Here is a 26,903-nt window from a genome sequence, read left to right as displayed (position 1 = left end):
GTATAAATATTTTACTCTCAGGCCAGCTACCTAGAATTGGAACAATTTTAAGATCACGCTTGTTGGAGCTTGAAAATAAAAATATTTTAAGCATCAACAAAGTTCCATGTCTTGATCTAGCTATATATAGTTCTGCTGATGTAAGTAAACAAATGCTGCAATGGGTTTCCAAAATTTCGAAATAGGAACTTGTAAATTTTGAATTTTAAAATCAGCTGTTGCAGAAGCTAGAGATGCGCGAGCATATCGGTAGAGCGCGCTATCGGACGACGGCAGTCAGCTGTTTGATGGGCAGCACTGGTCGAGAACCAACCGAAAATAATCATTACTGGTGCGCAGTTGTTGTTTCCATAGACGTGTCAATTGTTTGTCTAATTGCGCCAGCAGCAGCAAAACGACGCCAAAACACACATGCGCATTCCAGCGCACAAATATCCCACCCACAGAAATCGCAATACCATTGCCCCAGCAACGCTGAGGAGGGGGTGGACTCCACTTTTCCAGGGAGAAAGCGAACGTACGCATACGAGAATCCGAATCTGAGAATCCCCAATCCCCGAGTCCAAGAGAGCGCAGACGACACTCCAGCTCGGTATTTGAGCCATCGACATTCCGCTGCTCCGTCAGTTTTCAGAGGACCTTCGAAGTGGGCAGCCGAAAATCCAAAAGTCTCCTGGCAGCGAACGGAAAACCAAAGAGAAAAAAAAAATAAGAAAAGCAAAATCCAGTTGGCAGAGAAAAGCTCAAGTGGTAATTGGCTGCGACTCAAATTACTTTAGTTGTGCAAATAGCGAATAGCTATAAACCCAAAAGAAAAGAAACTCGAGCGTGGCGTGTGTCCATGTGGAAAATCGATCGAATCGCAGAGTATTTATCGTGTAATTGTGCCCAATAGCCACGCAATTCCCAGTCCGTTTTATTGATTTTCCCCACCGCCTCGCCAAGTAGCAATAAAAACCATTCTTTTCCCTTCCATCTCGACCATCTGGCCAACGCAATTGCAGCGTGCAAAATTCAAATTTCAAGTTAAATGCGAGAATTTACATAACGCCGAGCGTTGAAAGTGAAACTTCTGTGGTGCGAACGAAACACTGAAAGAAAGGAAAACCCATTACAGGACATTCTATCTGCCTCTGCCCAGTGTAGTAAAAGTTGGAGCGTCAGGAGCGGGAGAGCAGTGGAAAACCGTGAGAACCGCGAGAGAAAGAGAGCCTAGAGAGCGTTGAACGTGCGCACGTCTTCCTGGTCAGGACACACCACCAATCCTTGAGAGAAACAGCAGGAGCCAACATGTTTTCGGGCCTAACAAATCAATTCACCTCGCTGGTGGGCGCCGTTAAAGGAGGCGCTGGCGACGAGGATGTGCCCGCGCCCACTGGAGATGCGCCCGCAGCCGCTCCAGCAGCATCCACATCCGTGGAGGCCACGGCCTCCTCCGCCGTGGACCCGGAGGCAGCTGCCGCCGCCGGTGGCGAAGGACTCGAGGGCGAGGAAGCTGGCAAAAGGTAAGTGTGTGAATCGAACACTGCGCCCTGGGTAATCCTTCGGCCCATCTTTCTAGTCTTCCGTGACTGTGACTCCGAAATCCTGACTTCAGTCGACCTGACATGGCGTGCCAATGTGACCTTGCTATTTGTACCTTTTAACATTTCGCCCCGTGGAGTTCCTGCCCTCCAGCAATCGCTCCTTTACGGCACATTCATCATTGTTTTGACACACTCCGCTTATCCTGCATTTTACGTTGCATTCCGCACGCGCTCACGTGACTGAACATAATTGCTTAAACTGGAATCCAAATGCCCGATAATTTCGCTCCGATATATATCCTATATGGCTCCGTTTCCATGCGAAGCAAGTTGACTTCCCTTCCTGAACTTTTCTGGCTAGCAATTTCGATTTGAAAATGCCAGGCCAATTTGCGGATTAAATGGATTTCGTTCGATTATTCGTGATTGAGGGGTGAAGACTGTTTTTTAATTTTTGAAATATGTATGCGAATCGTCATAGAATATAGTATAATTCCGTCTTCAGAAACTTCTCTTAGCTTGGCATATATGTATTACTTAGTATGCTAGACTGTCAGTACTATAATTCTCCAAACGAATTTATTTGCCCTAATTTTGTTGACCAAACGAAATTCCTTGAACTGTCAGAAAACGGAAAAGAGCAACTCTATGCTTACAAGCTTCCGACTGGTTTCTTGGTTTCCTTCCCTCAAAATGAGTGATAGTAGTGCCCTATTTCTTTTCGACCTCGCCGTATCATTTGACCTCGTCCTTCGCGCTTCTTCTGGGTACTTCATCAATCTCTAGCAGGCATTCTACACCCCAGTTATGTTGGGCTTGTTTTATCCCTCAAGAGTGTTACTGCCGTTTTAGCCTTCATTTCCTCGAAATAAATGAAAGTAAATTCCAATTATTCGGCTGATCTTTTGGACAAGTTAAGCCCGCTGTGATGGCCCGTTAATGCCACAAGTTGCAGGCTAATCCGGAAGATCAGCGAAAGTCAACTAACGTTGTTTTTCACTTAATTCAGCTCATTAATATTTAATTGTGCGAGTGTGCGCTGGATGCCAGGATGTCAATCCGGGGCACGTTTTTCCAACCAGCTGCCAACAGCTGGTGTCGTCGTGGTCGTCGTCGTTGTTGTCTTTGAAACCCAAGTCCGTGATGTGTCACGCCTTTTCAACGGGCCGCCGTTCTCCTCCTGCCCCGCAAGTCCTTTCACTATCAATTGACATTGACGAGTTGGTCCACCTTCGTGTTGTTCTTTGTATCTCGTCTTTATTTTACTCTTTTTGTTTTCTGTTCTTTCCAATGAAAATAATTTGCACGTGGCTCCTGCATAACCACAAAATGTTGAGTCATTCGAGCTGGCGGCTGTCCCCCCGGCGCCCACGTCCGCTTTCACCACTCGTACACTCTGGTTTTTTGACCATCTTGCTGTGTGCGAAATACTGTCACCAATGTCGATGGGGGGAGGTCGAGCATTCGGAGGGGGGCTAGCTGGGAGGCAGGATGTGTTCCTTTTGGTGGTTGCTTTCCAGTTTCCAGTTGACTTTTGCTCGTTTTGCGGATCGATACGAGAGAGCCGTGCAAAGGGACGCTCTATGCTCCTCTCTGCGAAATGTGCACATGTGATGTGGCCAAAACGAGTAGAAACGACGATGGCGCCCGCTCTAGAGGATTTGCTACTCCACCTCCTGCCCCGCTCCCTTGTTGTCCTTTTGTCAGCCTATTTAATAATTGTGCATTCAGAAAACGTGTGTGCTGGCTTGTTGCCTGTCTTTACGCCTGTGCCCCTGCCCTTTTCATTTCCTCGCTCGCCAATCAGCGTCAAATCTCTATAATTTTCAATGAATTAATTAATTCAATTTTCGCTGTCATGCATATTGAGTTGCTCATGAAGCCAATAGGGTCGGTGATTTAGTCCAAAAATCGGTCAATATTCGATTAAGGGCTGCCCGAAAAAGTAGGCTATAAGTAGGAGTAATAAGCGAATGCATCTTCACCCATTAGTTAAGCTCCTCCGGATCCCCACCTGTACATGCGCTTCCTCGCTCCTTTTCTGATTTTTTCTCTGCCTTCGCCAGGGCCAAAGTTGTTGGCGCTTTCAAGGACATTTACACTATTTGCACTTGCTCTCTGCGAGTGTGTCTGTATGTATGCGTGTGCCCTTGCCTTTGTTGCTAAAATTATGCCAAAATAAAATGAAAACAAATACGAAGCGAAAGGGTACGAGTAACTAACTATTTCATCTTGCGACCAAATTGCTTGGCAAACAAGCTGGACAAAGTAAAAGTACGCAATGCATTCTTAACGCCGCTTGACACAATTTACTCACCAACAATAACAGCTAACTCTTGATTGCTAGCCAGTTGCCATGCCATTCGGGTCATCATTAGGCACACAAGCAGCAGGGCGAGGGCAAACAAAAGTTAAGAATTAAATATTTGCACATGTCGCATGGTCTTGGCCTGATTGAAATATGCCCTCTATATGCAAATAGGTATTACGAGTTCTATTCAAATTATATAAGTATTATATTTGAGCCAACAAGCGGTGGAAATCAAAGTCCGGCCGAGATTTTCCTTTTTTTTCCGCCCACCTGGAGACGGCAAACATAATAAAATCAAAGCGATGGCCTCAAAATAAATAAATAAATGCGAGTCTGGCGAAATGGAAAACCCACAGAAATTTATCGAGCGACATTTGGCCTCCTGAACCGAACCGAACTGAACTGAACACACACATTTCCCAAGGATATAAAAATATAAATAAGAGAAACGAGACGGTCGGCGGGAATCCAATTGAAATGCTGCCAAGCCGAATGCAAAAAACCCCACAGGCTACTTAAATTTAAAGGCGGTATTTAAATTTCATGTCAAGGCAGGACACCGCCGGACATATTTGCCAGGACATGGCGTGGGTGCTAACGACGCCCTGTGTCCGAGCGCTCGCCATTTGACATTTGCCAGCCAAATTAACGCCCTGGCCTGGCACCAAAAGCAGCCAAACAATCCCTGTGGTCAGCAGCTACTCCTCCTCCGCCTCCTCCTCCACTCGCTGCAATTTCAGTTCGTTCGGGCAGGACCTTAATTGCCGCCTGCGCCGTGGGTGGGTCCTGTCCTGTCCTGAAACTATTTGTTCTGTGTATTTTTTCAGCTGTCGCATTTAATTCAATTTATACGACGCTCGAATCTTTTCTGTTGCGGCATTGTGTGCTTATTGTTTGCACCACGAATTAATATTTATGGCTCTGGGCATTTGTTTCGTGCTAAATCATTCGGCCCATATAAATAGTAATTTTTATGCAAATTAAGTGTTTGTCACACGAGTTTTTCACTGCCTAATTGCTGGCCAGGGAGTTTCTCACGCCCACTCAAAGAAAAGGGCTGATTTAGAATGCGTGTCGCACGGTAGTTTTTTTAATTCCCAGAAAAATTTATAATTCATTCGGTCACCCTTTTCTATTTTTAGTCATTTTTGATTTAAACACATGTTAGTTGGAATCTAAAAATTCCCAGTTGCTAAGTTTTTCATGTACATAATTGGCTGCCCAGCGGCTCCACTGCTAATCAGAGGCCATCAAAGTGTCCAATCAGCTTAACACCGATTTTTATAGATCCACCTTTTGACCCCGACACGTTGGCGCTGTCCGTCCCACTTTTGCCACACCAATTGGCGGTCAATTATGCCAAAAAAGCAAAGTGGGCCAAAGGTCTTGCCAAACGGATTTTTATGGCCCTGCACGCAGGAGCACCAAAACCGAAATACCGACAAAAAAAATAAAATTTAATGCTCCTCGTAAAGTGACCCCCCAAGTTGGCCAAGGTGCGAACGACGCAGATGCTCCGCGTGGTCCGATTTAAAACGCAATGAAATCAGGACACGGCAGGAACATATGGAAATATAGGAAACCGGGTGGGAAACATATGTTAGCAGTTGGACTTTTGCTCGAATAAAGATAAATGGAATGTCCGCAGGATGGGAAAGTGCACGACCGGAAGTCAACTAAAGCGAGTCGAGGCAAGGCAGCCGGAAGGCCAGTGACTGCTAAAAGTTTGTGCGCCGTTTGAGCCCTTCACGATAATGTTGCCATGTTGCCAAGTTGCTGGGCCTGCTCCAGACGCAGACGATGATAAAGTCGCGTTAAGAGCCAAGACAAGCGCTGGCAAAACATAAATATTAACGGAGCGCGGAAGTGACAGGCCAACCGGGTAATGGCAACAAACGATGCAACAGACGGGGGAGGAGCCAGGAGCCACATCCGGGGAACAGGAAGCGAGGGACTGAGTGTGTGTGTGTGTTTGTGTGGGCCGCAGCACGCACACACATAAAAGCCAGCAGGCAGAGGTCTCACAGGACCTCACAGGACTTGCGTCAAAGTAGCAAATTACGGCGTATCGTAAAAACGGCAGCCAGACTACGTGCTTTGTTTCTATTTCCCACTGTCCTCGCAGCATGAGAAATGCTCTGCCAAAAACTTTGCTCTGCATGTCAGAGAGGCTGGCATCCCTATATTTATGGCCGCGAGTGTGCACGACTGGCACGTCTAAACTTAAAAACTTGCTTTCATCTGGCTGAGTGGTTTAAATTGTTTGTGTTTGCAAACTGTATGTTGTATCCTGTTGCAAAGATATCTTTATGCAATGGTACAAAAGGATTAAAATATATGATTAAAAATCTTGCAATAATAAATATTAGTTCGGCTTTTAAGAATATTAATATTTTAGAATAAATCAAAGTTCCCTGGATTATCTGTTTAAACCTCGCCCATCTGTGCCATTTTGTAGCCCATTGAGTGCACATTCCCAGTGCTTATCCAACTATGCAAATGGCTGTAGATATCACACATCATTCCCCCTCGTCCGTAATCCCTGTTGGGGTTCCTGTCAGTCACAGTCATAAAGCCAATGGTTCCAGCAAATAAACCGCCTCTTGAGTAATATTTAAAATTTACATAAAACGGGCACGCTCTATAAAATAACAGAAAAAAAAGTAATAATACAGCAGAGCAAAAGCAGCAAACATCGCCGTTTGATAGGCTGGGAGATTTCGAGGCTGCGAGGGTTGTATTTGCATTGCGTTAATGGCAGCTCAGTTGCCAGTGCTAATAGCCAGACCCAATTGCTCATATGTATGTCTGCTTCTGGCTCACATCCTGATGGTCGGGGGGTGTGTGATGATTTGGTCGAGTGTAAAACACATAGCCCCAAGCTTTCACAGCGGCCATTTTGTTTTGTGCTGTGCTTCATAAATTTCCGCCTGGCTCTGCAGTTGAAATTTATGGCTCGGCTTTTTCGGGCTCCTGCCTAATCACGGTGACGGGGCGTACACGTAATGCGGAGTGTAGGTGGCGTTGGAGTAACCATCTGCCTTGTCGGTCGAGCCAACGACAGGACAACTCATTGTCTCTGGGCATCAATTCGGGTCTTTTATTGGCGAAACAGCCTTTGGGTGGCTTTTGTTGCCCGGTCGGCCTAACGCAATTCCGTGGCTGAAAGTGGCGCAAAAAATGTGTATGAAAAACACGCGTAATTCAATTTCAGCTTCGGAAGCTGCAGCGGCAGGATGGCTGGACTCCTTTGGCAGCCACGTCGCCTAGAATTCAATTTTCGGTTTCGGATGCCGCCACCCGCGTAGCAACGTTAACGTGCGCAATTAATTCTGTCAACAACAGGCTTCTAAACGTCTACGAAAATGGCTCGTGGCCATGGTTTTTTGGCCCACGCTATGCGACGTCGCACAATTTGCAATTTAAATGGTACACCAGCAGCGGCGGTTCAAAACTTACACATTTCAACTCTTTTAGGGTTAGGCTCCTCGATTTTAATCCAATTTCGTGGACCTTTCTTGGGGGAATAATATAACTTTTAATGAGAGCATGGCTTGTGATTTGGACGATTGTAATCAAGTTTCCCGGGAAACAGTATCCTTGAAAGTTTCCCTCACGGCTTTTCAATAAACAAAATTACTCAACTTTACTGCTAATGACATTATCCAATGTTATGTTTTGGCTTCTCGCAGCTTTTAAGCTCCCGATAAGGCAATCCTTTAAGTGAAAATTCACACATTCCATGGCTGTACGTGACAGGCGAAACCATTTACTTAGCAAATTTTCGTGCCCAACGGCCGTCTTAAAAGGTTTCTGACTTTATCTAGAAATGGCTGTCAAAGTTTTCCAAGCGAAATTAAAGCCCTGCCTCCATCTACTTTTTGATGAAACTTTTTACGGTTTCAAGCAGCCTTTTTTCTATCTGAGCAATATCGATTTGGTTGTACATATTGCCAGGGAAATACGTTAAAGAGATGGTATTTCCACTTACCGACTTGACAGCAGTGGTCGCATACCGGAGTCAAAGCATTTCTTAATTAAATGACGACCTCCGCCTGCGACCCTTTTGCATTAGATCAGGGTCAACCCATCCTGCCATATTGCATCTTTCATTAAATCGGCTCGATGTTGTGGGTGTACTGGTGGTGAGTGCTGCAATTCATGCTTTCACCGATTCATTCATTCACTCATTCATTCGCCTGTGACTCAGCACGTCGTGTGTGTTGTGCAAGTTGGCCGTTAATTGAAAATCGCAAACGGCTTAGTCCTTCCATTTGACTCTGGCTCTTCAAACAGTTTGCTTTGTAATTGAGTAATGAAATATGCCAAGTCACACACTGCGAAACGAACACACTTTCGCCTGCATAACAATTAAGATAATACGACTGGGGGGCAAAGTGAAGTGACAGTGAGAAGGATTGCTGCGGAAAGTGTGCTAAAGGTCAACACGTTGCTGCAACGTGGCGCAGTCCTTGGATGCTTCATCGCTGGGTGCGGCAGTAGGGATTACGCGGCAACATTCGTTGCCAATTCGAGAGCACTGAAGTCGGCAATAAAAACTGTTGCCTACTTAGTGGGGTTTATTTTAAGAACGTATCCATATTGGTCCATATGCTTATTGATTTCGCTTCTACAAGAGAGTATTCTGTGTGTACACTTGTTTTCGTACTCTTCCGACCATTTATTATCCGTATGCTTGAGTCGGGCTTTAATCATATTCCACTTGAAGGACATGCATGTTTTGCTTTATCTATCGAGCGCAATAACCCATTATTATTAACTCATTAGTTTCAGGCGTAACCTCGTCAAAACTAACACTCTCGCCATATGCTCCCAAGTATTGGTGTTGCCATGAGCAGAGCGAGCAAATGCACACAGTGCAGCGTGCATTTAGTGCCGGAGCTCACAACATGGCGTATACTTAATTAGCCTTATAATGAATGCCATGTTATGTAAAAGGACGCAGTAAGGAAACTCGCGAAGGCGAACGGCTGGTGCCAGGAAGTTGACGATCCTTGCCGCTGCTGCTGCTGCTGTTGTTGCGGCTGACAATTTGCCATAAACATGTTGGTGGCCAGCGAAACAGGGGGTTGCTAGATGAAACGCAGAGCTTCGCTTAATTGAATAAAATTTTCAGTTGCCACTGAATCGGTGGGCATAAATTACGCATTGGCCACTCCCCAACATTGTCGCTCCACCGACAGCAGCAGCAAAACAACACCCACTCCCGCCCCCATTGGGTGTCCTTGCCTGCATGCATTTTGTTACATTACGTATACGCGAAGTGTGCCAGCTTAGACTTTTATCTTGGTTGCCCTTTGTAAGTTGTACGCCCGACGAATACGAGTACTGTTGTTTTGCTATTCATGGCCTGTATCACAGGACACGAGCCGCAAACCGTATGCCGTTTTTATCGGGTCAAGGTCAGAGTACGATTTGCATTTTTTTTTTTGCCCCACCTGCCATTTGATACAATTCGATTGGTATTGTTTATCAATACTGCGCTGCTGTCCTTGTCGGCAAATTGCTACATAAATATCTGGAAAGCAGCTAGCCACAATTCCCCCGTTGAGTTGATTTATGTTAAGAAATTGTTTTCCTCCGCTCAGCTGGAGACTTGCGGATCTATATGTACGAATGGGCCACTGGGTCCGCTTGAGCGTGAACTTTGGTCTTTTATTTCGCTTTCATGTTGCGCCCGGTCCTGTTTCGCATTTGTAATCATATCCTTTGGCTTAATTAGAGGGTCAGGTCAGGAAGCATTTTAGTTTGGTTGGGCGTTTCGCAGGCCTTTGTGCCCGAACGGTTGCCCAGACCCAACACGAAATGATCTAATTAATTTGCCTAATACATTCAAAATCGCTGGTGATATACATCTTCATTAACTTTGGACACTCTTTTCACTCTTTTTGCAGGTAATTATCCAAACGGTGAACAAACCCGGATGAAAATGTAGTTGGGAACGGAGGAAGGAATTAAATAAATTTATCAGACTCGGCGGGTAACAGAAAATACCATTTCCATGTCAAATCCTGACTTATTTGTGTAGTTTGTTTTCATTTAATTTAAAATCGCCTGGTTTAATTTACCTAATTGTGAACCCTTCTTGATTTCGTTTGATCAGATATATTTTTTATTTATTTTGATTTACACACTTATAATTTCTTTTAGACTTCCCAAATCCACCTCCCTGGTTGATTCATTAGTATCCGAAGCCACGTAAGTTCATTTCGTTTGTATTTTTATATTATTTTAAGTTTATACTTTTGTAATTATACCTAATTGGAAGCCATTATCCCACTACTTGGCCCAACTATAAACTATTTACCTTTTTTCCAACACAGTAAGAGGAAAACTTTTGTTCGCAGTCGTAAAATCGTTAGCACAGAAACTTTTTCTCAAACTGAGCCGCGACCACGCCCGTTTGGGCCATCAAATGGTGCCCAGGTAGGGGTCTAAAAGTAACCAAAAGGGCTGCAGCCATAATCGCCGAGGGGAAGTCAAAATCTCACACAAATTGCCTGCCCGTTGGCTGCAAAAGTTGAAGTAGAAGCCACTTTCACATGTGTAGTGACACTTTCGAGAGGACTCCGGGAGACTCCTTGCTGGTTGGCGAAACTCTGCCAATCGCCGTGGGAAATTCGAGTCGCAAATGTAAGCGCTCGCCCACGTGTTGAGCATTAAGTGGCCTTTGTTTGGTGCTGCCCCTGCCTTTGATATTCATTTCAAGTTAATTCATCTCAATCAGCTTAAATATCAAGCTAAATAATTCATTTGCATTTTCGGGGCGTGCTCGCTGCGTATAATTAATGCGCATAAAATTCCCAACACTTTGCACCTTTTTGCTACCGGTTTATTTCCGCCACGGACCTTTGGGCCGCCCCCTGGTCTTTCGGCCATCATACACACTCACGCTCCATTCAGTTTTTTGATTGAGCGGCAGCGGACCATCGCAATTCAGGAGCCAAAGCCCTTGGCAACAATTGTCCCAAACCTTTGCCGTGGGATGTTTATCATTTCGGGGACTGTGCCATTATATTCGGAGCTATAAATAAGTGTGTGTATAACCCGAAATGGTTGCACGAAACAGTTAATCACGAGCCGAAGGGATATCCTGCTATTGAAGAATGTAAGTTCTTCTTTCCACACCTATGTTATTGGTATTGAAAACACTGTTGTTGAGTTACCCAAAACCTATGCTACTCAAGAGAAGAGGAAAAGAAATCCCCTCATAACATAGTTGTCTGACAAACAATATTTTATTGATATATGTTTATATTCTATTCATTTGGTTTATATATCGTTTTTGGCATAAGAAGATTATTTCAAAATTTACTTTAAGTATTTGGCACGAATGGCCGCATATTTAGCTTTGCCAAGGGTAAAATTCCTTAATTAGGTTAATTTTTTGAATTTCCTTTCGAAAATTATATATATCCATTCGTGCGAACATCAAAATGAAACAAGAAAAGCCACAATTGACAAGTATCCTGAAAATGCGACAAGTGAAACAAAAAGGACTCTGAAGAGCTGGTTATTCACCCTTTCTGTCCACCTGTCATTTGCATGCAGATTGTTATTTTTCTTTCCTCTTTCCTATTTTTAGACGTTGTCGGCAACTTTTAGTCTAATTAACCTTGCTCAACCGCATTATGTTGGTTAACCCAGAGAAATTCATTTCTAACTCCACTTAAATTGATAAAGTGTTCAACCTCTCACCTTTTTAGATCGTCCTTACTCGTAATATTTTTATGGGACTTCTACTCAAACAGCTTTGGATATTTCGCGTCGACTTTGATGATTATGCTTCTTTTTCGCATTTCTAAGCTTATCGCAGTCGTTCCTTTAGATGTACATGGCTTAGGTGGGTCGTTTCCTTGAATGTTGAATCCACGGTAGTTGCGACAGCCATTAGGCAATCATATTAAGTGGTTTAGACCGGGGGGTTTGTGAACAAGGCGCCTAATTATTCTAGCATGATTATTTCGAAACGGTGGTATGTGTTATTGTTTTTGTTATTTGGTTTCAACCGAGTATCCTGTGGGACGTACTTGTGATTGTCGTAATTAAACAAGGCATAAGTTAAACAAAAAAGGCTTGCGGCCGAATCCAGAATAAAGGGTATATTTTATAATCAGCTCAAAGTTGGTTTGTTTTTACCACCATTCCACAGTGGTTCCCATTCAATTTACAAGGTTTTTTATTGACTTTACCGACAGCTTCACTTGCAAGTTGCTCACGCTGCAATAATCGGTTGATATCATGCTGTCTCTTTCGATGCTATTTCTGATGCGGACAGTTAGAGCAAGACAAAAACATGAATAAATTTGAAAAGCTATACCAATTACGAGAAAGTAATGATACATTTAAAGTCAAAATTTGGAGTTCGATTTTTTTATATTTGGCCTATGGGGGGAACCACTGTGCATTGTGGGCAAACGGATTTGCAAATGAATTACCAATCGCCCATTCTGGCCGATTCCGTTGATTGGGCCGATTCCCCGCGCAAAGAGTTTCAATCCCTGTTAGCCAGTTTGTTCATCAATTCTCGCTTTGAATAATTTATTCTCGACATTTTGCCTCGACTTACTTTCCCCCATACAGTGCTCCGCATGAATATTTGATAGGCCACTTTCCAGCAGATATTTATGTTTGCTCAGCTCACTTTAATTGAAAGTAAAATCAAATAAAAAACCAAAAAGTAAATAAAGAAAAAGAAGAAAAAGCAATTTTAAACGCGATATGAAAATATAAATCTGCCGAGCATGAAAAGTCAAATGTCAAATGGCGAAATCGTAAGGAAGGCAGGCAACAATCGTGCCGATGGATGGATGACTCACGTTTATGCAGTCGTTTAATGTTGCGTTCATCTTTTATTAATAGCCACACATGACCATGATTATGTAGATGTCCTGTCCTCTGGCAAACCTGCATCCCAGCCACTCCCAGTTTCCCGCTTCTGGCGGTTTTTCCTGTGCTTTCCCGCCTCCTTTTTTCATGGACGGGCTTAGTCGCCTTCTGTTTACCTGCTCGCTGGTAATTTGTCAAATGTGGATTTTTCTCGGCGCTACTTTGCTGGCTGTTGCGCCTCTGACAGAGTGTGGCATTTGCTAAATGGCGAGGGCGGCTTTAACAGTATCGAAAAACCCGCATTCCAGCTACAAAATTATGCTTGTTTCACCAAAGTTGCGTATGGAACTTACATTTTCCTTCCAAAGCAAAATTATACAACAGTTTAACTTAGCTGCGCTTTAAGACTGTTGTACCTCCCCCCTTAGTATAAGCCTACCCTGGCTGGGGGTTTTCGATGAAAATGATGATGGCAGAGATGCTTTGGCGGCAGTTGGAGGAATGGAGTTGGGGAAAATGGAAGCTCAGCAGGTGCCTTTAGCCGGGTATCATTTCTTTTTGCCTTATACACGCATTTAGCTTTACTTTCCCTCGCATTATCCACGGCGAATGTAATAAATTTCCTATAAGCATTATCTTTAAATACAGGCCATTGTGTAGCAGCAGAAAGGCGGAAGGGAAGGAGCGACAGCAAGATGGAGGGCTCAAACATGACAACGGATTGTGTTGCCATGGTCTTTAGTTATAGGCCCATCAGCTCTGCCGTTTCGTGTCTGGTTCCGATTTAGACCCTTTGAAACTGGATAAATCTCCGCTCGGCGCCAACAAAATCTCAATCCAATTAGAAAATTCCAGTCAAAGGGGAGGGTGAGGATATGCAACACTTCATAGTACTCCAATTAACGACTACAACAATTAAAATGGCCAATTCGCTAGAAAAGCAGTGAAAAAGAGTGCACAAGAATATGGAGCAACTGCAACAGTTGACGCCGTTCTGTGCTGACAATGCAATTTTCGCATCAGAGGATTGGGGATCAAAAAGGGGTTTTTCAGAGTGTGGGGATGAAAGTGTCAAGCTGGGTGGCAAGCACTGCTAAAACGCCAAAATCCCCACCCACCCCACTGCATCCCTTCCTGCTCTTTTCGCCACATTTGCACTTCTCCATTTGCAGTTGCAATTGCAGCGCATGGTTATCCCCACCCAAAGCCACCCACTTTGCTTTTCCCAGACAGGCTGAAATTTACATAAGTGCCATGTGCGTTGGCCGTTGTTTTGTCATTCACTTTTTCGAAGGGAATGAATGACACCACGACTCCACGACTTTCTTGCAATAAAAAAATTGAAGAGTGAAAAGCATTTTCTGCAACATTCTAGCTGGGAAATTCTGCAAAAAAGTAGCAGTGAAAAAATAAATGTTACACCAACACATCGCTGTTTATAATACATGTTATTTTTGACATATTTTGTGTGTAAAAATGCTGATTTTAAATTGTTAAATTCAAATAAAATTTAATTCGATTGAAGAGCTTTGGAAATTTCTTTTCACAAATGACGTAGTGAGATACACCGGTGGTCATATAAAATAATTCTCGAAAATCGATTGCCGGCGCCTGAAAAGCCAATTAATTAGTTTTTGCTGGCCTTGTTTACCCTCCGGATTTATGATGAAGATGTCTGAAGAATTGAGGTCAGCCTCACTTCACTCCATTGTTTCCACTGATTTCTGGCATTGCGGCATGTCGTATTTCTTGTTCTATGTGCTTGCCGCAGCGTTGGCCCGAACTTTTATAATTAAAACTTTTCACGGGAAAATTCTGGTGGCAGGACAAAAAAAAGTTAGCTAAAAAGAATGCTTAAAAGCAGCAGCAGAAAGTCGATATGAGTGCGTATCGCATAATTAAAGTAGATGGAAATTTATGATTCACACTTGGCAGAGAGCAGGAAATGTCGGTGGGCTACTTTAAGAAGCCATCTCTCAAGTGAATGTCCAACCACTTATCGGTTTGCTCGTGCTGAGTTATGCAATGCCCATCTGGGAATCCTTGGAGCCATAAATAAGACCGGAAACTGTTGCCGCCGCTGTCAGGTCAGTAAAACTGCGTAGATGCCAGGCCCAGCCCCACAGCATCCTTTTAACCAATGACGAAGACATAAATCACAAAAGGGAAGCCCTGGGAGAAAGTATAGCAAAAAAAGGAGGGAGTGCCTCTGGTCCCTTGCTAATGATAAGCTCCATGGCGATAGTCATTGTCGTTCCATATACTGATGCGCTACAACTTTGCCGATATGCCCATCGAGTTGGTTGCCTAATTGGTCGGGCCAACATGGCGTTTGCTAGATGCGGCTCGACATATGCTTCTTTAATCTCCTGACCCAGTTGGGTACAAATTTAATTTGCCGCCTCAATTAAGTGCAGTTGGGGGAAAAAAAATTAATGGGTGCTGGCTGCAGTTTTATTCGATTTACGGCAGCGATTTTTCACTACTGCTCTGATTCCGCATCGATGAGCTTCCATACAACGCGGCGTATGCGCAATGCCTGTCCACTATTCCGTTGGCCTTGCCCCGTCATAATGAAGCATAATGCACATGAATCTACAGATATATAAGTGCAGGCGCGTTACTCGAACCGCATACCGATTGAAATCCTTTGCTTGTCATTGTGAGTTTTATTTTATTTCCTCTATATATAGCGCAGCTCGCTTTTTATGTGCCAATGTGCGAGTGCTATATCTGCACCACCATATAGAATATCCTAGGCTCGAAGGGGGCGTATCCCCCTGCTTATTCCGCGTCATGCCCCTGCTCCTTGTAGCGCCGAGCATTCAATATTGCAATATGTGTATGGAATATTTGAGTGTGGAAAGCGGAAAAAAAGGAAAAAGACGAGGACTTTTCTCCATTCGATTGTTGTACTTGGCTGAATGAAGACCCCGAAGCTCCCAGTCAAGCGATTTAATCATAATTTCACTGTCTGCGGGCAACTGAAATAGATGTTGACAATTTAAGTTTTTAAAGTTGTTACTCTTAAACTCACCATTACATTGCATAAGCTAAGCTATTGATTTTCGGAATCCTGGTGTCCAATGTGCTACTTTTGATTTAAATTTATATATAAAATTAAACAAATTGAAATAATTTAAACAAGTAACAGAAAAGCAACATCCATTAACATTTAAATTTAACGATGGACTCTATGAAAAGAAGACCAGTTTGATTGTGCTGTTCCTCTTGCTCTGCTCCAGGGAAATGAAAGATTTAATTCATATAATTGGCAAGTATATTCCTAAACGACTTACGATGTAGTACTCCAATGGGGCCCGGCAGAGGGGACAGGCTTTGGCGGGGCTGTGTTTGTAGACATTGCATAGACAGTTCTTGCAGAATGTGTGCTTGCATGGCGTCTTCACCTGCCGACGAAGCCTGCCCAGACACACAGGACAGCAGTCATACATGGCTCACTTCAGCTCACTTTATTTCCACTTTCAGTTTTTCGATGATCTTTGTGTTGTTTGTTGTGATTGACACAGTGTCGGTCTGGGACGAAGTTTACGGCAAAGCCGTCTCCAACGGCTTTCCTTCCAATAATACACACAACGTCTCCCACACACCTATGTGTACTCTGGATGTATAGGCTTGTTAGCTAGATTTTATTTATGACGGCGTAAAAATAGTTCAACAAATCGCGCAGGATTATCAAACAAGACAGAATTTGAAAAGAGTGCTTTATGCAGTCATTTCAAAACTATTTCTCTTTAAAAGCTGATCCCGCTTCATAATAATATTTCCTTCTTAAATCTGAAGATATTGGCATAAATAAACAAAATATCGAAAGGAAATCAATTAGTTTGCCACCCTGTATGTGCGAGCTCTTATACTAAACATGTATGTGTGAGCACGAGCTCGGCGATTGGAGGCGCCTGCTTATTGTTTGACATGGTACATTATAGATTTTTATCAGGCCCTTATCCAACGCCACCCACATGCGAGCATGGAATATTGTCAAATTAGGGCAAAGATTGATTGTCATTTTGTCAGTCAGTCACTCAATCGCCAAGGACTAAGGACCCACGACTAATGCTCCTTTCTGTTTGCCATTTCTTACAGCGGATGGCTGGGCAGTGCCAAGGGTTGGCTGGGAAACGCCTCGATACCGTCGATGCCAGCCATGCCGTCGATGCCATCGATGCCGGCCATGCCAGCGATGCCATCGATACCATCGATCCCGGGACTCCGCAAGGGCGCAGGAGCCGATGGAGCCGAGGGCGCCGAGGGAGCTGTCGCCGGAGAGGGCGGAGCCGCCGCCAGTGGAGCCGTGAGTGGTGGCGAGGATGACGACAAGTCGAGGTATATTAGGTATGGGTGCCAGCTTGACAATGACGGAATTATATACGAAGCAGCCGTTCAATACAAACCAATGCAAAAAAAAAAAAATTATGAAAGAAGATGAGAAGCGTCTTTGTACTTCAGTTCCCTGTTGCGTCTTTGGTTAACCTCCGTTTAAGCCACACTAAGTTCTTCAGTCTTTTGTTCAACTTTTTTGGCTACCTTTTGCTTGAAGTCTCTGGCGAAACAGTTTCCTTCCTCAACTGGAAGGAATACGAGCAGAGGCTTAAGTTTTCGTTGGTTTTATTTACAATTAGTTTGCCTAACCGAAAGTTGAAGCCTTTCCACACGATTTACTTTAATACTAACCCAATTATACACACGAGTTTCTCTTGAAATATATTATAACTATTTACGATTTACCTACTCCACATCAAAGGAAACCCGTTTTCCTCCATTTATTTAGTTGAGATATTGTTCCGCATTTCCACTTAACCAATATATTTATATACTTATTCATTTGCTATACACGAATTTTCTTGTGCTGGTTCAAGTTTCACTTTTTCACATATTAATAACTTTTTGTACAAATCAAATATGATCTGTCTCTCTATAAATTTCTATATCTCTTAACCTATCTGTCCTCCCATCTGTAAAACAATACAACATCTTTAAATCGTTCAAACGTTTTTGTATATAAAAGTAACTATTTAAGCAAAAAACCCACCTGAAATTGGCTTAAAACAATCACAAAATTTTGTCCCTTTACGAGAGTTGGAAAATATTATTATTACCTGACTTTGGATATGTTGAGCATTTACCTAAAAATTAAAAAATACAATAAGTTATATAGTAGGAAGTATATAAAGTATCTTTTAGTGTAACTTCAGATACATATCTATAAACGGTAAGTTGATCATATTTCTAGCCTTGGAAATGGACACAATTTTGAAAAAAAAAACAATAACATAAAAATCAAAACCTGAAATTACCATAACTCATTTCATTCAGCTCATGATCAAGTACAATTTCCATTTGATCAAACCATTTGATCAAACGACTGAATAGATTTCTTCTTCAACACCAAACACATAAACCATACAACATGAATTTAGCAGTCCCATTTGATATTTTCTATTATTTAAAAACATTTCGCTTCTATTAATTTCTCAAACGTGCCGAAATCAAAAACGTTAAATCTTCATTTTCTCGACATTAACAATTGCCCAAAGTATCAGATTCCATCATTTTTGAGCGGCCCATCGAACCAAGTCAAGGAAACCGAATGAAAACCATAAAAATAACTATTTGGAACCAAGTCCTTCGTCTACGTACAGTAAAACCTCAAAAAAGCTCAACCCTAATTGTTGTTGGTAGATGTGTATCATTGTCCTTATTTCGATCATTATCATAGTGTTTTCATTTTATTGTCTCGAATCAAAAAAAAAAATCATCTCGCTGTTTTGCTGTGTAGCCTCCTTCTGTGTACCATTTTTGTTTTTCATGGCCTTGTTTTTTTTATGGTGTAGCAGCTAAAAGTTACCATCTCCCAGCTCGCTAAGTGTCTGTCTTTCTCGGGGACCGGCTTAAAAGTTCATAAATGGAATAGTATGAATCCGTGATGCTAATGATGCTAATCAGTCCTCGCATGACTTTTGAGTGTGCTATCCCATTTGGAATTCACTTTTGTTCTACCCACTTTTAGTTGTGCCCCTGTAGTATTCGTTTTGGCATCATTCATCCTGACATTCATATGAGATTCCTTCATTTCATTTTGCATTCACGAATCAAACTGAAAAAAAAACAATATAAATAAATGGCTGTATACAAAAACATATGTGTAAATATACATAAGCGTTTTAAAATAAGCGAGTTTAAAAGATTATTTAAATGTAAATTAACCTGAAAACGTAAGATCACTAGTTAAAGAACATTGAACGTAGGGAATTAAAATGAATATCCACATAATGAGAACAAGATCTTTTGATAAGAGAGACAGAACCCCAAACGAAAGTCTAGTAGATTTTTGTAATCAAAAAGTGTCACGCTTAATGGCTGTTGATGCATGGTTAATTGAATGGTATATTTATTATTTTTTTGTTTGTTACTATATAACTATAATCCTGTACCTACTTATGTGTTAATTTAATTTTGCTTGCCGCCTGCTGCATGAGTTGTTATTGGAGCTTTTCCCAATAAATATATGAATACACAAACGAAATGAAAATTGCAAAATTATTCACACTCCATCTTTCTGCTCCCTCTCTCTTTTTATTCCGCTTCACAACGAATTCCGAAACTGCAGCGCCACGGAGGGCGCCGACTCGCATCCTGCATCGGGCGGTGGCACGCCCACCGGCGACGAGGGTCAAATCGGACAGGGTAAGGGCGATGAAGTCAAAAGTACGTGTCACACTTTGATTGGTAACCAAATTACAAGAGACAACTTCAAACACATTGTGCTAAATGTCGAATCAATGTCAACTCGAATTGCCAATTCAAAAAGATTGAGATAGAAAGCGGTGACAGGTTACTAACCCCCAGTTACAAGTAGTTTGAAATAACCCAGAACTCCCACTCCCATCGCACTCACTCTCAATCCCCTAGTGAAACGCTTGCTTTGTAGTCTAGTTTAGTTTAGTTTAGTTCTGTTGGTAGCAAGTCCCATTTGGGCTGATTGTCGTCAGTGGAGTGAAACTTATCGCATACTGATTTGAATGTATCCGACAGTTACCACAAAAGTAACACAGCAGGCCAAACACTTTGGGTCCTTCTTGTCATCGGCCATCAGCAAGGCTGGCAGCAAAATCAAGGAAACTGTCAAGGATAATGTGAGTACAACGATGACACTGCTACAATGGGGCCAACCCCTATTTATTCCTGCATATTCCCAGACCATTCTCGACTCGTTCAACAAGGAGCAGGAAGCCTTCATCAAGGGCCAGGGCGGCGTGGGCAATGGAGCAGCCCCCTGGATCGGACACGCCAACGAGGCCAAGATCAAGGAGGAAATCCTTGGCCTGTCGCAGGATCGCCGCAACTTCGTGCGCGCCCCGCCCGCCGGCGTGGACTTTGAGTTTAGCTACGACACCGCCTATCCCACGGCCATAGCCATTATGGCCGAAGACAAGGCGCTCGAGACGATGCGATTCGAGCTGGTGCCCAAGATGTGAGTACAATGCTAGCGTTGCCATTAACAATCACTTGATCCGTATGCCTCTTGTTTTCCCCAGCATCACTGAAGAGAACTTCTGGCGGAATTACTTCTACCGCGTCTCACTGATCATCCAGGCCGCCGAGTTGGGCACTCTGGGCGCAGATGGCGTGGGTCAGGCCTCAAGCGGCGAAGATGGTAAGTTGGTTATAGCTCCTGCTGATCGTCGTAGACAACTCTGGAAAATATATACATATAACGTAATGAGATGCAGGACAAACAGACTGCCTCGCTCACCAAACACTCACACTCGTTACTCGCGCGCTCTCTATCTATCTATCTATCTATCTATATTTATAACGTGTATCTGTATCTATAACGACCTGCCTATGAACTCTGTCTATCTTTCTATAAGTCTAAGTCTTTCATTTTTGGTTCACTTTAGCCACACGCGCCTGTTTAACTTATGATTTCCTCTTAGTCCTTTTCACACACGCTAGCTATCCAACGTTTTCCGTTCTCTCGCTCTTTCTACCTTACTCTTAAAACATGCCTACTATCTCTCGAGCCTCGATCTAACTAACTTGGCTAGCGTCTGTACTACACCGCCTAAGAGTATGCTCAAGTCTTAAGTTGAATTAAAACCCCTTGATTTGTATCCGTCCCACCACCCGCACTGGCTTGTATCGTCGAGGACTCGAATCCTGGTTTTCGGTTCTTCCTCACTCCCCCTAACGTTCATCTCAATCGCGTCTCGAAGCTCAATTGATAATCGTTCCACGAACTTCGCCAGTCGCCAGCCGCTCAGCGCCTCACCTCAAATCGATTTACTTACTGTGTTTCCTCTTTTCAGTTTTTTAATTATTCCTTATTTCGTTCTATTATTATTTTTATGAATTCCACCACGAAATTACACTGTGAAAACGAACTTGCCTATCAAAATCAATTCGAAAACTTAACCGTGCTGAACGATCAGCCAACGAAGTGGCGACTAAAGAAAAGAAATCCAAGACTGCCCAACCAGCCAAGGGCGATTCGAGTGTGAAAGCCATTGCCGAGCAGCCGAAGGCCGTGATTGAGCCGGAGGCGCAGGAGAGCGATGTCCAGGCAGCCAAGTCAAAGGCAAAGGCTCAAGCCGGCAAAGAGCTGGGCCAGAAGATCTCCGAATCGGAATTCGTTTCGGATGACTTCCAGGCCTCGAGCGAATCGGACTTGGCTGAGATCCAAGACGGCATGCGCAAATTGGGCATCGACAGCATGACCCAGCAGGCATTAGCTCCGACTGATGGTAAGAGTTTATTATTTCATTTCCCCTATCAGTTTGTTACTATTGTTTCGTTGTTATTTCTTGTTGTTTGATTTAAGGACTAACATTTTTTGTACATACATGAAATTGATCAAACGAATTTCATTGGTGTTCTGAGACACACGAAACATTCATTCATACACACATGTCACCACATACAACATACAACATGAGAAAACATCTAGTGTATCTTGTTATATTGCTTAGGCAGCGAGCTTCAGCTCTGATTTCATCTAGACTTTAGAGATCTATCCAGGCACACTCCATTGCCATCCGAGCACAATAATGTCTCTTGTCTGAGTCGCGAATTTGGTTTTTCTAACATCCCATTATCTATTTTGCAAACAAAGCCACACATGAAAATATATAATTTCTTTGTGCCAAACAAACAGAACAAACAATCTAAAACAAACCAAAATGTGTGTACAAATCAAGTGTAAAACCGAACAATTCTCTTTCTTCTCCTCTGCTCTGTTTCTTTCTTTTATGTAAATTACATTTTGTATGAAAATCGTTTTTACTTATTATGTGACAACAACTCAAGCTCTGGCATTTAATTACTAAAGCGAATCTATCAATTGAAAATAATATTAAACCAATAACGAAATCACACAATAAATAAATATAGAAGTAAAGCAACTAATGGATAACAAGAGTATTATAAATTATATAAACACATATAAGTATATATCCTGAATAAAATCGAACTCGACAAAAACTCTCATTTGCCATTTAGCGAACTGCAAAATAATATCAAATATATATATATATATGTATGTATCATATGACATATAATTTGATTTCGATTATCCAAGAGTTAAAGCCACAAACCAAATTTCGAACAAGTTGAGTATGACCAAGCTGATCAAGAAATTCTTATATACAACTATATCCTATTGATACAACTTTCGCTCTCTCTTTGCAATTTCGTGCTCCTTTTTATTCAATTTGCAATTCCAGTTCATTTACAAAAATTTAGCTAGATGTAATTTTCGTTGTTTTCCTTCCTTCGATCCAATTATAATTTTGCCTCTTTCTTTGACACATTTCTCCACATGTTTTAAACTCAAAAGAAACTATATTCTAAACTAGCCGCGACACGAAAAGAACCTCCTTCTTAGAAATACACAAAATTTTCCAAAAGTATCTTACCTTGATTATCTGATGATGAATTTGTATGGGAAAACATTTTAACAAAACATTTATTTTTCTTCATGTATTTCTTGATTTATTTACGAATCATCTTGCAGAAGATTGAATGGATTAAAACCAAAAGACAAAACAAAATGCTAAATCTAAATTTCAAAATGCAAACAAAAAACCAACTAACAAAATAAACAAGAACAAAATTATAAAAAAAAATACTACAAAATTGCCCACAAGAAAGAAAAGAAATTGTTAAGCGAAACAAAAAAAGTACTACAACAACAAAATTATATAAATACTTATAAAGATATTCACTTGACAACAATGAAAATTTGAGTTGAACCCAGTAACGCCATTATTTATATAAACCGAAGACAGAAAAGCAAAAAAATGTTACTAAAAAAACAAAAACCGAAACAAAATTTTGTGTGGTAAGTTAGAAATTGTTGGCTGAATTAAAGCAAAAAAAAAACATTAAAGTGAAATATATACAAATTGCAACACGTTTTAGTTGTGACAATTTTCGGTTACATGTTGGTTTTCAATTGCATAATGTTTCTGTTCAGCAATATTGTATGTAGATATTATCCAACAATTCAAAGTAGTTGCAATTTCAATCATTTCCCACTACGCTCCTGTCTGTGTCTATATAATCGTTGTGTATGTTTTTAGTATGTGTGCGTAAATTAATTAGTAGTCTTAGTCGACAAAGCTTTGTTTTTAGTTTGGCATTTCCATTATAGTTTACATTGAAGTGCGTGCGTTGAAAACTCAGCGGGGGGCAAGAAGAAAGAAACCTTTTTATAAAAACTGGGCGCTTCTTACGAAACCAATTTGCTTTCTTATACTGCACAATGATAATACGAATCTCTGGGACCAACTCACCACACAAAATCGATGGAAACTAATTCAAAACTATTCAATTCCCTGGCCAAAACTATAAAACCCCAAGAAGCCGCATATGACTCAGTTTCTTTCCCCTGTTTCTCTCTATCTCTTCATGGCATTTTTGTTTGGATTGATTTGCAGCTTTTGGTTTGCCAGCTTATAGAATACCTTATATTTGGCAAGCTTCGTCGGTTATTAGGCGTGTAAATAAGAATAATTAATCTAATATATTCAGTTTGCTTGCTTTTTATGCGTAAATGCTGTAAATACACACTGAATATGATTTTTGTTGTAAACATTTTTGTTAATTGATGGAGTGTGAAGCAACAATAAGCCAACCATAAACCTAACACAAATTGCAGTTCGGGAACTACAAGCAAGTCATGGACTGGGTATCCTTTGGGTGCACGCTATCCGTTAATTAGTGCTAGAGCGACATTGGTGTACAGCCAGCCAACCCTATCAATTAATCCACAAATTGGCCCCACTTTGTTAATTGACCAAGTAAAAAATAAACGAAATTTCCAACTATTTGTAGACGGCTATTATTCAGTTACGGTGCGAATACCCAAACGCATAACAGTGTGTGAAAATCTATGTCTTAGCTATATCCCCAGGGACTAGCCGCAGGTAAACGTAAGCGATGATTGAACTGAGAACAACCATGTACTTGCTTGGGATGGTCACCTAACCACAATTCAATTGCTTGCCTTACACACTTTTGATACTAAACCTATATACCCATAAACCTATATGCCAATATACCAATATACGATATGTGTAAACCATGTATGCTAAACCTATTATATATCCGTACATAAGCAGATATCCGTTACTGACTCGCTGCTAAGCCACGCAAATACTAATCGATATTCCGCTTGTTGCTCCGTCTTTTGCCAGAAGAACAATGGGAAAAGGATCTGGAAGCTGAACTCAAGGACTACGAGGTGGTTGACGAAGGCGGCACTGGCGGCGGAGGACGCAGAAAGGGCAGGAAGGCCGGCGAGGACGACACGGAGGCGGATGAGGACGAACCGACAATATCAAACTTGCGCACACGCTCGACTAACAACGATTGGGAGGAGTACGCCGATTTAATTGAGGATACCGATGATTTAAAGTAATTAAGAGCTTATATCGTAGTTTCTTCTAAGTTGGCTCTAAGTTTATAACTATCTTTACTTTATCTTTCTTTCCATTCCTCTCCAACCTTGTTTCCTCCTTAATTGATTACCCTAATATTGTTAACCCAAACCCAAAAACAAACCCGAATCCAAATCCAAACAAAATACAAAACTATTCGAAACCACAGAACTTTGAAGTGCCTAAAGCGCACGATGTTGGGCTATCCATGAGACGAGGCAGTCCCAGCGCTCTTCTAGTGCCGGTGGTCCACAATCCCAGACATTTCCATGGGGGCTTGCCTTGGGGTGGCCTATTGGAAAAGTTGGTTGAGATACTATAGCCCACGACCCAACACCCACTCAATTATTGGCCTCTGAGCAAAGCGTTCTATTCAGTTACGTTCAGACATGATATAAGACACTAAAGCAAAAGAAAACGATTTTATTTAACCTTAACGTTTTAACTGAAAAGTAAAAGAGATCCAAACCAAGCCCTAGCCAATCCGGTATTCAAATGTAACTACTATATTCTCTTTTATTTGGTTGACACACCGAGTGGCAGCGGTAGAGGGAGTCGTCGGTATTACTTGCCAATTGTTCAGCACACGAAGCAACCGAAATCTGGCAGTCAGTAACTATCAATAAGTACTTATAACATATAGACAGACACACAACTATGAGAGCGGGCCAGACGAGAAACTGGCTATTGCTATATATGCAGATCATATTTCAATATAGTGACTAACAATTGAGTAAACAAACATGCTTCAAAGGGAAATTTTGTTATTTATATTTATAAATAAATTATATATAAATATATATACACACATATATATATACAGATAAATTAATGCATTTGAATTTAATGTGTAAAAATTATTATAATAAAAGTATAGATATAAAATATGTAAAGATACGAGACACCCAAAAAAAAGAAAATGTTGAAAGTTTTAGTTTAAAAATCCTTGAAATGCTCTTCTTTTAGAAACTTTGAATTCAAAACAACCGAAATAAAAATGATAGTAACCTATTAGTTGAGAGCAAAGAAGTAACATTCAAACGTATTATTTATCCCTCGATAGTTTATGGTCGAACAACAATATTAAACACAGAATAAATTATCATTGATTGATGCTTAAACAACACGTTGAAGAATAAATAAATAACAATGCATATAAATACCAATTGTTTAGCTCAATTTAAGGCGCGCCAACAAGTTTTCTTTACCGAACGTTTTCAGTTCGAACCAAACTTCTTTTTGGATTTTTTCTAAACAACTATCACCTTGCTGTTCCACTACCAAGACACGAACTTCCTTAAACAAAACTAAAAACAAACAAATTGCCAAAACAATAATACACTGATTGGACGACTTGAAAGATCAAGAAACTTAAAACGCAATTAATAAATTACAAATAACAAATGAAAAGTAAATGCAATTATAAACAATAAGCAGTTCAAAACATTTGAAACAAATATATACACATATATATTTATATATTTCACTAGACAAATTTTTATGCATAAACTAAAAACAAAACAAATTCTATATTATCAATGTTTTTGCTCTAAATGTCTAACTAATTGTTAATAAAACCAAAATAAAATTATTTTCTGCAGACAAACGTTATATGAGAATGAGAATGCTATGAATGTGTAATTATTTGTTAGCAGTCACGAAATATATGGAAAACAGACAGGCGGATGATACGGAAAAAGTAAAAGTTATGACATTAAACTGTATATTGTACATTTACTTTTAAACAAATGAAATGTATTTACACAAAACGGCATGGAATATGACAAACTAAAGAAATTTTAAAATTTATATTTACTTTGTGCGTTTTTAAACATGTTGGCGACACAATGACAAGCAAATTAGTGCATAAACCGAACTAATAATAACAATAAATATTAAAAATTAAAAATTAACGATAAATAATGTAATAATGTTGACAACATATGTATTTTACAAGGCAGAACAACCCAACCCCCTAGATCCAATCCTCACCGAATCCCGAAAGATATATCAAACCTCCAGCATTGACTCTCACACACATTTTTTATTGTCTGCAAATAGACTATTATTATGAAGCCGTAAAGAAAGCAAAAATTAAATTAATGTTTATGAGCAAAGTTTGTTGACCAGCATTCCATTAATATACATTGCAAATTGAAGTAAAATATATGTAAATGTACTAATTAAAGTATATCACCCCCGAGACGAAAAACCGAAAAAGTATAATTTAGTTGTTTAATGATTGATAATATT

At 41.1% G+C, this 26,903-nt stretch overlaps 3 protein-coding genes across 19 annotated transcripts; 1 reads left to right on the top strand and 2 right to left on the bottom strand.

Moving 5' to 3' along the window:
- The first annotated feature begins 288 nt into the window (after positions 1 to 288).
- Positions 289 to 26,862, top strand: LOC117143185 (synapse-associated protein of 47 kDa). Of its 17 annotated transcripts, none has more exons than XM_033307703.1 (11): positions 290 to 750; positions 1,118 to 1,505; positions 10,009 to 10,056; positions 16,795 to 17,043; positions 19,319 to 19,416; positions 19,744 to 19,844; positions 19,908 to 20,182; positions 20,247 to 20,365; positions 21,144 to 21,455; positions 24,408 to 24,627; positions 24,820 to 26,862. In XM_033307703.1, exons 2-11 carry the CDS (start codon positions 1,291 to 1,293, stop codon positions 24,860 to 24,862), a joined length of 1,680 nt encoding a protein of 559 aa, XP_033163594.1. In that variant the 5' UTR covers positions 290 to 750; positions 1,118 to 1,290; the 3' UTR covers positions 24,863 to 26,862. The 17 variants fall into 17 exon arrangements, with proteins under 17 accessions (XP_033163605.1, XP_033163606.1, XP_033163609.1 ...); XM_033307704.1 differs by having other exon boundaries at positions 1,005 to 1,505; XM_033307714.1 differs by lacking the exon at positions 24,820 to 26,862 and adding an exon at positions 24,046 to 24,137 and having other exon boundaries at positions 289 to 1,505; positions 24,408 to 24,498.
- Positions 14,100 to 15,856, bottom strand: LOC117144949. The gene is given in 4 exon segments (XM_033310404.1): positions 14,100 to 15,564; positions 15,566 to 15,613; positions 15,615 to 15,671; positions 15,851 to 15,856. Coding segments are annotated over 4 exon segments (204 nt in total). The 3' UTR covers positions 14,100 to 15,471.
- On the bottom strand, positions 15,580 to 16,236 carry LOC117143187 (E3 ubiquitin-protein ligase TRIM68). The gene is made up of 3 exons (XM_033307720.1): positions 15,987 to 16,236; positions 15,725 to 15,923; positions 15,580 to 15,671 (listed from the first exon to the last, which is right to left on the bottom strand). Exons 1-2 carry the CDS (start codon positions 16,140 to 16,142, stop codon positions 15,882 to 15,884), a joined length of 198 nt encoding a protein of 65 aa, XP_033163611.1. The 5' UTR covers positions 16,143 to 16,236; the 3' UTR covers positions 15,580 to 15,671; positions 15,725 to 15,881.
- Positions 26,863 to 26,903: the final 41 nt, after the last annotated feature.

This window comes from Drosophila mauritiana, chromosome 3R, assembly GCF_004382145.1.
Source record: "Drosophila mauritiana strain mau12 chromosome 3R, ASM438214v1, whole genome shotgun sequence".
Taxonomy (NCBI): Eukaryota; Metazoa; Arthropoda; class Insecta; order Diptera; family Drosophilidae; genus Drosophila; species Drosophila mauritiana.
The sequence above is the reverse complement of the archived record's forward strand: the minus strand, read 5'-3'. Positions and strand labels throughout refer to the sequence as shown.

What these genes read in the sequence shown, in the direction of transcription:
- LOC117143185 (XM_033307703.1), top strand. Translation starts at nt 1,291, where the DNA reads ATGTTTTCGGGCCTAACAAATCAATTCACCTCGCTGGTGGGCGCCGTT. An exon ending in AGGAAACTGTCAAGGATAAT is followed by an intron (nt 19,845 to 19,907) that starts GTGAGTACAACG and finishes GCATATTCCCAG; the next exon opens with ACCATTCTCGACTCGTTCAA. An exon ending in GGCATTAGCTCCGACTGATG is followed by an intron (nt 21,456 to 24,407) that starts GTAAGAGTTTAT and finishes GTCTTTTGCCAG; the next exon opens with AAGAACAATGGGAAAAGGAT.
- LOC117143187 (XM_033307720.1), bottom strand. Translation starts at nt 16,142, where the DNA reads ATGTATGACTGCTGTCCTGTGTGTCTGGGCAGGCTTCGTCGGCAGGTG. An exon ending in CCCCATTGGAGTACTACATC is followed by an intron (nt 15,924 to 15,986) that starts GTAAGTCGTTTA and finishes TCCCTGGAGCAG; the next exon opens with AGCAAGAGGAACAGCACAAT.